Below are 12,500 nucleotides of genomic sequence, written 5' to 3'. Positions count from 1 at the left end.
AACGTGGCAGAATAACTTCTGCAGGACCAGAGCTAGGATCTCTGCTGCACTTCGCAGTATTACCATGGCAAGAGAGAAGCTCTTGAGCCCTGCAGTCCCTTCTGTGCTATAGACTTGTCCTGAATGGTAGACTTCTTTTCTTTTCCCAGCTTTGCCTCTAATCTGTTAACCTGATGGAGGCAGATCACCAAAACCTTCTTGAAACCTTTTGCATGCTGTGTATCCTGTCCAGTCTAAATCCACTACAGAATGCTAATGTTCCGAACACGATATTGCAGTTGGAAGCTGATACTTGTACTTCTGTACTAAAAATTCTGGGAAAGGACCTATCCTTCACACCATGGTGCTGTATGGTGCCTCATGCCAGGGAGTGCTGATCTATTACAGATAATAAATACTCATCCAATTGCTTATCTCTCTTCCAGTTCTGGTTCAGAGGAAGATAAGATCATTCACCTGTAGAAACCTTCATTGGCTGGGAGCCTTTTTGTGCACATTTTCTGTATTAATATCAAACAGGATTTAGGCTATTAAATTTAAGTAGTACATGGTGTACATGTTCAGTACTGACAACACTCTGTATTTCAATAGACATGCTGTGTATAGTGATATAGTTGTAAGCATCAGTATCAATATATAATTGGATTTTGAGTTACTTGGGCTCTCTCAAGAAAAAATTGTCTCAATTGAAATATTTTTTTAAAGTATGTCTGAATTTATTTAAACTGGCAATTATAAAGACTTACATCAAAGCTTAATTGTACTATATACTAATGAAGTTTTTAAATTTAAATTACAATACTGAAATATTTCTGTTGCCAAAATTTTGAAGAAAGTAGGAACATCCAACAGTGGAAAATTATTAACTAATTACTTGGAGTGAGCACTGAAATTATAAAAGGCTTTTGGACCTGTAGTTTCTTTTGCAGATGCAGCGATAATGTTTTCTTTTCTTGTTAAAACAGTTTGTTTCAAAGTGCAAAACAGGTCTGACAGCTGAGTAAAATACATGTTCTCCTCATCCTATTTGTGATTATAAAACTGATGGAGGAGGGTAAAAGACTACCTAAATCTTGGGAGGCTATAAGGTCTAATCCAAAACAAGTGCAGGAGCTTATTCCAGACACCGAAGAGCAACATTTTAGGAGACTGTAAGCCAGTAATATCATATTGTTTGTAGTCAGTGTTTTCCTAACCTATATATCTGACTTCTGGTTGAGAACTGTACTGTCACAGCTGAACCTTTATGGCTAAGGCCATTTTGGTTTCAGAGTCTGTTTGAGTACACTTGAGTTGCCTTAGGAGTCTGATCTCTCTCTGCTCACATTAGGGAGAATGTTGGTGCTTCATTCTGCATCCAGCTTTTCAAAAACTAGTTCTTTGTTTTGTACTGCAGCCTGTACTCTGCACTCTTGACCTAGCCGTTTGATTTTTGTTCCTCCAATAAATCAATTATGTTTTACTATATGGTTTCATAATGAATGTTTAGAATAATGTCTTGAGCAGACTGAAACTATTTGAGTTGAACTAGAAGTTTTTAAATACTGTTTTTCTTCACTTTGAGTTTGCCTTTGTCCAAATGTTGCTTGATGCCATTATAAAACCTTATAATGAGCCATGTAATTCATAGTTTTCTTTAAAATTCTAAAAATTAAGAAACTGAATAGTTCAATATATAATAAATATATTAAGAGCTGTAGACATCTGTGCACAGAAAATATGTTCAACCTGTTTAGAAAAAAAATATTATTTAACTGCAAATCTTCATGTTTATTATTAAAGAGCAAGAATTAGCATTTCTTTAGGAGAAGGAAAACAAGTAAAATGAATTAAGGTTTTTGTTTGCGAGTTCAAAATTTGATTGTCTCAGGGAGCCAGAAGTGCACGTGCATGAAATAGGCCCCTTTTGTTTGTGCACAGTGGGTCTTCTCTTATGGTACAGGAACAGGTGCTGGAGCATTTGCGATTGTTATAATGTTAGCAAAGTAATTTACCAAGATCTTGTGCTCAAAACGTTCCAGGACATCTGCGCTTTTTTTTTTTTTCCCCCTCTTTGTTCCCAGCATGTTTCAGAACCATTTTGACATACATTAATGTTGTGGTTTGGGCCTAACCTAACAACAAAGAACTAGCCACCTGTCCACTCCCCTCCCTCCCTCTCACACACACTGGGATGGGGAGGACAAAGGCCAATGAGAAGCTCATGGGTCAAGACAAAGGACAAGGAGGCTTCATTCACTGATTAAGGTCCCAGGCAAAATAGACTCAAGTTGGGGAAAAATAATAATTTAATTTCACACTAGTCAAACACACCCAGGACACAGACAACACAAAGAGCAGGGCTTGTATATGTTACCCCACCCCACCCTTCTTCCTGGCCCCAAATCACTTTGTTCCCGGTTTCTCTCCCTCCTTCCCCCCAGCGGCACAGGGGTACAGGGGATGACACACAGGGGGACAGGGTTTAGAGTCAGTTCACAGGCTGGTGGTTCTTGCCGCGCCATCCTCCTCAGGAGGAAGGATTCGTGACAGTCCTTCCCTGCTTCCCCATGGGGTCCCTCCCATGGAACAGAGTCCTTAATGAATCTGTCTGACATGAGTCCTTCCCATGAGGTGCAGTTCCTTAAGAGCAGACTACTCCAGCGTGAGCTTCCCACAGAGTCATGGCCTGCTTTGGGAACAGTCACCTTCCCTGGCATGGAGTCCTTCACAGCTGCAGATCCAAGTCCACAGGCTGCAGCTCTACATTCACCTCTAGTTACTAAAGGCCATGAAATTTAATCCAGTACTTGAAAATCCCCAGGCAACAAATCATTGTGCACTAGGCACAGGACAAGAGAGGTCAGGGCACATCACCTTATGACAAAAATAAGTAGGTAAAAAATTATTATCAATATATGCATATGCTACAAAGAAAGGAAGAAGTTGCCTGGGCTGTGTAGCTATCTCCTCCAATGTGAGGGTCATACAGTTCCATCTTGGTCCCATATCTGGCAAGAAGTGTGAGCCCAGTAGATGGGGTAAAATATGACATCCAGAGATCAGTGAGCATCTTCAGTTCTCTGTGGCTTGAGTTGTGGTGCTCTTCAGCCCATGATACAAGTCCCAGTGGGGCCCTGAGAGGAAGCTTAAAAATACTTTAAGGTACATCTGTCTTGGAGGAGGGTCATTGCCCTCTGTGATTAACTGAAGCTCTGGAACATGAGATTTTGTTGTAATCTTTATCTTAATGTGTAACTGCAAGTGTAATGGGAAAGCTCAGGGCAATCCTGTTCTCCCCAAGGCCCTTGAAGGATGGTGACAGAGCTGCAGATGCTGTGGTTGCAAATGATTTTTAAGTACTAACTGCAGTCTGAATGGAAAGCAAATAATGAAGGTTTGTTACTTGTTGAAAGCTGCTGCTCCACAGGCACTCAGGTTTTAGATAGTAAGAAAGGAGATTAAGAAAGGCAGGGCAATGCTTTTTCCCCTTTTAAAGGTGTGGAGCTCAGACCTAGTTTTCTCACAGCATTTGCAGTTCTGTTTTCCATTTTCATAATTTAACTCCCATCCTTCCATGCATCCATGCCACAAACATGACCTCACCCCACAATCAGGCTGCCTGCTTTCAGGCAGCTAACCACAACAGACCTAGTTGAGGATGCTTGCAACAGGTTCCTCCCAGAGCAGACTTACCTTTGATTTCTGATTTTTCTGCTGGAAACCACCTGCAAGCTGCCCTCTCAACATGTGCAATGCTCTTGCAGGCCAATCTGCCCCTGCTGCAGCGGGAGCTGCTGCACTGTGCAAGGCTAGCCAAGCAGAACCCAGCCCAGTACCTCGCCCAGCACGAACAGCTGCTTCTGGATGCCAGCACCACCTCACCTGTTGACTCCTCAGAGCTGCTTCTCGATGTGAACGAAAACGGGAAGAGGCGAACTCCAGACAGGTGAGCGCTGCTGCATCTTTCACACCCCACTTGGAAATGTCCCATGGGTTGGATGGGCTGAGCTCCCCTAGCAAGGGGAGAGTGGGTGGGTGGGTGCCACGGGAGGCACTGAGATGGTGTTTCCTGGGTTTGGGTCCTGTGCTTTTGACAGCTGGGCAGTGGCCAAATTACCTTTGTGTATGTGTATATGCATGTATGTGCATAAATATACACAGACACATATATATAGTGCACACATTGACATAGCCAGCCCGAGGACACAGTGTGGTCATATCGACCAGCCAGTACCATACTAACTATTTGTTGTGTACGTAGTAGAAGTGATGAGTAGCAGATTACTCCAGCTCCCTATGCAAGTCCTTTGTATTTGAAGTTTTGTTGGATTAAACAGTAAATCCAGGAAAATGGCTAGGCACTCATATTGGGAAGTGCAAGGCAAGTGCCAGAGAGCAGTCAGGACTTCGACAGCTTCTGCTGTGACGTGTTTGCATATCCATATATCCACTATCCATAAAGATATTTCTTCCAAACAGGAGAAATACTCGCTTAAATCTGGTTTCTTGCTGAGTTGAGAAAGAGTCCATGCAGAAACAGGGCAAGTGAGAGTGTGTGTACAAAGCACAGTGGCTTTAGGGATATGGAACAGTTTTATTTCTTTCTTATTTGAATAAAGGTATTTTTGTAGTGTTATAAGAAAATTACTCTTGTCGTTATATGTTTTTAACTGTGCTCCCATGATAAAGTTAGAAATTCAGCTAGCAGATGTTGCCTTTGCGAGGCCCAGATATTTGATTTTTTCATAGTTTTGTTCACAAAGCTATAGTTTTGTTTTATAATGTGGAAACCTTTTATAATGCTTTTCTGCCAAATGCCACAACTTGCATGCATGAGGCATGGCAAATGTCCTTGTTATCTTTTACCTGGAAAAGATGAAGATTTAGAAAGTCAAGAAAGCTTGCAAGTTTAGGGAAAGGCAAACACAGCACAAAACCAGAGAAAACAAAATCTGAAAGCTCATAATAAAACTTTCAGTTTCTCATAGACAGAGGAGACCAGTAAAAAGTAATGTCACTGTTAGATAGATAAAAATGTGAAAGTATTTGAAATAAGCTTGATTTAGGTTGTTTCAGAAAAATCCCTACGGATCACCAAGAAAATAAAGATACCAGCAGAGAAGCCCTTTTCCATACCCCTTCTTTTCACCATTTTTCCCTGACAGCTACATTAGACTGAAACAGCCATTGGTGTTTACACAAACATGCTAACTACATCCAAGAACGATGATTAGTTTTCAGGCATTTTCCATGTAGTCTCTTACTCAGTGCAAAGAGATAACATTTCCAAAGCTGAAATTTAGCTCCCTGGGGCAGTTCTGCTGCATATCCTCAGTCTTTGCAGAGTGTTGTACCAAAAAATCTATAAAAAGGCCTCCTAAGATCTTGTATATCTGTGAATAACTTAAATATCAGTATGTTGTTTTCCAGTGTCAGTAGCAGACATGGTATTTTTCCTACAAGTTGATAGACACACATTGAATTATCTCATAAGCCTATGCGGACTTGCTTGGCAAGAATACAGAGGAGAAGAGGGACATATCTTCTCCTGACAGCCCTAGCTTACATTTTTCCTGGTAATATAAAGCTGTATCACTTGATTCTACTGTAAGGCCACAGAGGAAAAATGGGCAATAAAATATTTCCTTTGTTTTTCTTCCTTAGCTTTCTGGCATAGTACTCCCCTCTTTTCAGACCCAGTTTGACATTGCTGAATTTCAGTTATTTTTCTAATAAGTAGGGTCTCACTGATGGTACCTTCAGTCGCAGATGCATGGGAGGGGATGGGTAGTGCCATTGAAGACTGGTATGAGAACTTAGTAATGAAACCCTGAATTAGTCTTCTAGAAAAAGGACATAGGAGTAGCCCATAAGGGGACTGGCAGATCAGAAGAATATTGGATTTTAAAGCCAGCCTTCATCTTTTAATTAAAACAAAGACCTAGACCCAGAGAGATTTAAGTCTGGTTTATGGCTTTGGTTCTCAGTGATTCTTTTGAGTTAAAATACATAGGTACTCTTTGAATTCAGAAGTTTCTGCTCACGAGTAAGTGTCTTTGTCTTCACAACTGAGGTTTCTCTTAGGCTCTGTCTGTCTTGGGGAGTCTTCAGTTCCTCTCCATGTAGCAATGCAGCTTTTGGGGCCAGGAGTAGACAGTTTCATTCCAGTGCTGTGTTTGAATTCCCAGGGTCTATAAAGGGGCTGTAATGTGGAGTGTCCACTGGCCTGCACACTCCGCAGTGCCAAAGCCACCAACCAGCAGTCTCTGTCAACTGCTGCTTGAAACTGGACTCCTTAGTTCTGGTGAGCTGGTGTTTCAGGAAAACCTATCCATTCTTTTTTGACCTTGAGATTCCTTGTTGTCATGGAAGACCTGGAAAGAGAATGCCCAGTTCACCCATTGGAATGGTTAAAAAATTAGGGTTTTTTTTGTTTGTTTGTTTTTTTCCAGTATCAAACTACCCTGTCACTGTTTATTCCTAAGTACTTCTCCATTTACTATGATTAAAGCTATGTAGAAAAAAATAAACTCATACAGTAGTTCTGGCTGAACCAAATTCAGTGGAGTTGTCTTGTGCACTACTACAGATTTAGTAAAAAGAAATTTTCTGCTGGAAATATTCTTAAATTTACTGAATGGGAGGTTGCATACTTTTTAATTTAATGTAGATCAACCACAAGAGACTGTCCTTAGAGTCAGAGCATGCCTAGACTGAGCGAGTATTGAAACAAAATACTTGTCTGGCTTTTTACTCATTATACTATTAGTTATTTTCAATGTTCACAGAGGAGTAGGAGGAAACATCTGGAAATATATATACCTTTTTTTTTTAAGATATATTAAGTATTTTTCATATAGACTAATAAAAATATGGTAGAAGATGTGAAGCATCCTGTAAGAGGAGGGTTTGCTGTGACTCTGTTGCTAGAATATGGAAGAAAAAAACTTAAAATACAACTTTCCAGGGGAACTAAATGCTGTTGAAGAATTTTGTTTGGAGATATGTCTCTCCCTAAAGTAAATTATGGTATCTTTTTCACTTCCCAAGAGTGAATATATATAGAGATTGTATATAATATGTATGTAATATATGTATCTTACATAGATGTGTGTGTGATACTTACGTGTATGTATTAGGCATATATATACACACATTCTTCCATATTTATATTTTCTTTTGGGCACAGGTAACTGCATACAGTTGGTTCCAAGAGAGGTAAAATACAGTAAAAGGATTGGGTAAAGGACATGGAATGTGTGTGTTACATATAACCACATCCACCTGGTGGTGTGATTTTGTTAAAGAAAATCTACATACAGTAATTTTTTCTGCTTACAATCTCAGAAGGTTTTTTTGCATATGCATTTTCCAGTTCTGGTTATTTATCTGCATATCCAAGTCTACTGTATGTTTTATAGAGCAATCTGACAGCAGAGCTTCTTGTTTTACTGAATGTTTTCTTGGTGCATATGGTCTGACACGGATGAGCAGCCACGGTGAGATTTTGGAGTCTATTAAACTAGCTCATTAAAAAGATCAATCTGTTTCTGTAATAACACTGGGAACCATCAGTCACTGCAAGAGAGAAAAACTGACACCTGAGGAGACAACACATTTTGGTAATTTGTTCATGACATGTCATGAACAAAGTGTTCACTATATTTTGTTTACAAGTTTTGGAGTTTACATTCCTCTGTAGTAAAGCAAAGGAACTTGGACCAATGTGGGTTTTTATTTTGGTGAATGAATGCTAGTTATAAGTAACATGATTTAAAATACACCAGCACAAAATAGTCATCCTTTGAGCTTGCTGGGAAGGATTGTAAGGGACATAAACGTGTCATGTAGTGATTTTACATTTATGAAGAATTTAGGGTGGTCAGGCACTGGAACAGCCTGCCCAGAGAGGTGGTTGAGTCACCATCCTTGGAGGTATTCAAGAAACATGTAGATATGGCACTTCAGGACATGCTCTAGTGACCAAAGTTGTGGGGTTTTTTGTGGTTTGTTTTTTTTTTTTTTTTTTTGTGGAGTGTGTGAGGTTGCTTGTGTCTTTTTGGGTTTTTATGTGTTGATGGTTGGACTTGTTATCTCAGAGGTCCTCTCCAACCACAAAAATTCTGTGATTCTGTGAAAAGGTGTCTGGAGCTGGCCATCTGGTAAGATCAGGCAACTACAATTTTGTGTCTTAATTCCTGGCTTTTTCATATTTGAGAGAGAAACTGTGCCAAAAACAAGGGCTTGTAGCAGGTTCAAGGACAGTATCAATTATCTTCTCCTCATTAGTTTGCAAAGCCTTACAGAAGGTTAGACTTGATGATCTTAAAAGTCTTTTCCAACTTAAATGAAATGATACTATGGCAGCTGACTATAAACTGATTATAGGATACAAAAATATCTTTAACAATAGCTCAAATTTGGAGTGAGAAGAAAAATAAAAAGTAGCCATCATTCTTTTGTGACTTAAGAAAGTGCTGCTCTACTTGTTTGTATCCTGGGCACCCCCCTGACAAGGGGGTGAATGTGGCTGAGCTGAGAGACCAAGTCCAATGATTCTATCAGATAAATTTTCTCATTTGAAGAAGCTCCTCCGCATCTTAATGAGGTGAAGAATACACAGCTCTTGCATCTATGCTCCTTGTAAGCCATGTGTAATTATGAGGAATTTAAAAATAATTTTCTTAATATGAACCATTCACAAGGCAATATAAATATTTTCTGTAGCACAGTATTATAAAAAAAATACATGTAGAAAATATAACAACGAATTGTAGAATTAAGGTTTCAACACCCAGAAAAGACCCAATAGACATTATCTAGTATAACAGCAAAAATGGGAATTTAATTTCAGCAAACACATTTTCAATAGTCATGTTAATTTCTGTGTTAGTTGAACTCAGGTTTCTAGAAAGAATGGGTGTGTTGGTGTATTACCCAAGATTATGCAGTTCATTCCCGTTAATAAGAACAAAGCATTCCTAAAAAACACCACAGAAGTACAGGTATGATAAAGTGCAAATATGTGAATTTGTATGAAAATATATTTAGGGCTTTTTTTAAACATCTAATTATATTTCAGAAAGGGAAAAGTAGATTCCTACTAGTCACAGTTTTCTGGTTTGCTTTTGCTACACTTAGTGAACAAAAAAAGTTATTTAATTGCTTGCAGTTTCTTTTTTTTCCCCCACTTTTTCAGAGATCATTCTTACCATAACACTAAAGAACTTTTGGAAATGAATAGCTTGTTTCATACATACAGGAAAGTCCATATTTTGCTTGTATAGTATTTTTGCAATGGAAAGACCTGGACATAGAATTTGAGTTGGTATGTGCAAAAGGAACACACACCAGCAACAAAATACAAAACTTGTCTTGAAGAGCTGTCAAAAACATCACCACCCACTGAGAGTTATTGAAAGCAGTTCCATCGTGCCAAAAGTCACTAAAAATATATGATGGTCCTCAGGTTTTCCTGATTAGAAGTTTTCACAGCCATTCTGGGTTTGCTTTGGAACGAGATACATACTCTACTTCAACAAAGTACGTCTTTTGTATCTCTGCCCAAAATTAGAACAGCTGACCAGCTGCATTGGTGAAAGATTCTTCCCTCTTTCCTAAGTTAAAGAGTAGTGAAATATATGTACTTGCATCTTCTCAGGTATTAGTGGTTGTGGTGAGGTCCCTGGAAAATCTCTTTACTCCTCCTGAAAACAGTGCAACCCATCTTTTTATTTCCTGATGGTAATTGCAAGATCTTACTTTAATCACCTCTCCTAGTGGATATTTGCAAAGATACAGTTTCACCCTTCCACCCACTGACATTAAAGGAGGACCTATTGAGGGGCAACAACTGATAACATTGAGTATTTCTCCTCAGATGGTCTCTCGAGGTTGGTTGGTTTGTGGAGAAAGATTTATTGAAGGGCAGTTTGTTTTAAAAGCAGGCAAACAAGAAGATTGTGTCAGATTTACCTTCCTGTTGAAGGGACAAAAAATTGTGTTTTTACTAGGAAGATACACTATGCCATCCAGAAATCACAACAGAGAAAGTTCTCTGTAAAAATGCTGGAATGTATTACCTGTTTAATAAAGGTGCAACCTCATCAGTTTGCGATATTTATATCTAATAAACTTTCTGTTCAAAGCTAATATTTTGTCAGTTTTGCTTATTCCAGTGGTAAAAACTCCCTATAGTTGTGTGAAACAAAGCTTCCCTAAAAGGAGTTGTGAACTTGCTGAAGTAACTCTAGCCTTTATTTTAATGGAAAATTAGTTCAGTGTGAGTTATAGGTTTTTGAGCAGAGGTGCAAAGTAGAGTTCTTTGGGAATAAGTGATTATTAATAATTGAATTAACAAGCATTAATAATGTGAAAAATGCCCTTGTAATACTCCTTTGTAAGAGTTTCCTGAGCACAAAACCCCTGTAGAAGAGTAATGGAGTGGGAAATCTTCAACATCATTGAGGACTTGAGTCTAACCACATGCCCTGCAAAATTTATGAGAGGAACAGCACCTTTGACTGAAATAGCCCAGCTGATACAAAAGTCTCTGAAGAAAGCATTTCTGATCGTCTTGCTCAAAGTCTCAGAGTGATACTGATCTTGAGGGAAACACATCCTGGCATGATGTACAGCTGACCTTCAGATCACTGACACACACTACATTAAGACATGTGAAAAAAGATGTTACTTTAACTGCAGGTTTCCCTTAATCACTATATGCTGTAGCACTAATGAAAGCAGAAATTTCTCAGCCCTGCCTTCTTTTATCAGTTGTTTCATCTCTGCAATTGTGTATCCATCCCACCAGCAGGTGATTTCAGCAAATGGTGCTTGTTCTTCAGCCCAGCGCTTTAAGCTGCCCCACTGGAAGGCTCACCCTGTTAATATTTCACACTAGCTAGACAAGGCAAAGGTGTCCTTTTTATAGTTTGAATTAGAAGTGTTATGAAATGTTCTGCAATGCCACACACTTGGAGCAAAGTGAAAGAACAAGCTTTAGTTCCTGCAGCTGCATGTGTAGGTTCAGGTGCGTGTTCTTCTGCTCACTAAGTGAATTTAAGTTACTTTGCTTTGTTTTTCAGAACCAAAGAAAATGGCTTTGACAGAGAGCCTTTGCACTCAGAGCATCCAAGCAAGCGGCCCTGCACTATTAGCCCAGGCCAGCGGTACAGTCCAAATAATGGCTTATCTTATCAGCCCAATGGTCTGCCTCATCCCACCCCACCTCCACCTCAGCATTATCGTTTGGATGATATGGCCATTGCCCACCACTACAGGGACTCATACAGACACCCCAACCACAGGGACCTCAGGGACAGAAACAGACCTATGGGTAAGGCATGTTGATTTTCAGCATTGTTTTTTTAGATTTCTCTCTTCTTCATAATTATGTTCAGTATTGTGAACGGGATGTTTTTCACTGATTAAATATACCTGCCATACAGATGTAGCCGTTATAGCTGTTTCTACATCAAGCTGATTCTAATGTCCTTATTTCATATTTATCTTTGCAAAATGGATTGAATTGTATCTTGCTGCACTCTAAAGCAAGAGAGTCAGAAGGAGGAAGATCTAAATACATCAGCATGCTTTCACAGCTGTGTAGATGACATGGACACTCAGAAGTCTGGCAGGCGAGGATAGGTAGAGCCTTTTATTTTTCTTTGAATTCCTCATTTGTGAAGATAACATCACTATAACTTGATTTCAGCTTAGACTAGAGGATAGTTGTTAGCCTTTGGAGAATTGTTTTGTATGTGACACCTCAAGAGCGCGGTGCAGCATGGGAATGTCTGTAGAGTATGTGAAAAGCAGAACCAGAATTGCACCCTGCACAGGGCTGCCCTTGCAGCATGTTTTGGCTTACTGGGATGTCTGATCTCTTGGATTTGCCTGGCTTCCTTCACATTTGCACTTACTATTCTTCTCTGGTTTAAACAAATCTTCAATAAAAGGAACATTTACAAATATTCGGCATCTATATAGAGGAGGCTAAACAAAGAGAAAGTGTGGCTTCCTCTTGAGTGTTGATAATAAATACTGGTTTGGTTGTATGATGTTGTCAGCTGCTCTGATGTATGTGCTACATTTTAACCACATGTTGTTTAAACATCTGTGAAGGGATGAACCCTTAATGATGCTCCGTTGACATGCTAGTAATTACCGCATTTAGTGAAATAACATGGAGTTTATACTAACATTTTTTCAACTCTCTAAAGTACAGCTACTATTTGATACACTGAATTACCAATTCATTGTCTTGCTGACTTCTTCAAGTAGTGTAAATGAAAAATTATATATTGTGTTACATATACTATATGTATTAAAATCATATATAGTCAGAAAGGGTTATGGCCATACTTGTGAGGTCATCTTGCAACTTACAGAACTTGCAGAACTGAAGACATTAAATTGAGTAAAACAGTAGCATCTTCTGTGAGAAAAAGTGTTAAGAGAACTGAGAACAAAGTTTTTAAGCATCCATTTATTTTTGTGGTGGCATTACTGATGCT

The 12,500-nt window shown here is 39.1% G+C and overlaps 1 protein-coding gene across 2 annotated transcripts in view; it reads left to right on the top strand.

Moving 5' to 3' along the window:
• RUNX1T1 (runt-related transcription factor 1; translocated to, 1 (cyclin D-related)) overlaps positions 1 to 12,500 on the top strand; it is a 94,605-nt gene that overhangs the window by 53,274 nt on the left and 28,831 nt on the right. For both annotated transcript variants that reach the window (XM_010006424.1, XM_010006426.1), the window contains exons 5-6: positions 3,747 to 3,928; positions 11,070 to 11,320. In XM_010006424.1, coding sequence (XP_010004726.1) covers positions 3,747 to 3,928; positions 11,070 to 11,320 — 433 coding nt within the window. The remainder of the gene's footprint in view (positions 1 to 3,746; positions 3,929 to 11,069; positions 11,321 to 12,500) is intronic.

This window comes from Chaetura pelagica, unplaced genomic scaffold, assembly GCF_000747805.2.
Source record: "Chaetura pelagica isolate M959 unplaced genomic scaffold, ChaPel_1.0 scaffold76, whole genome shotgun sequence".
Taxonomy (NCBI): Eukaryota; Metazoa; Chordata; class Aves; order Apodiformes; family Apodidae; genus Chaetura; species Chaetura pelagica.
The sequence above is the reverse complement of the archived record's forward strand: the minus strand, read 5'-3'. Positions and strand labels throughout refer to the sequence as shown.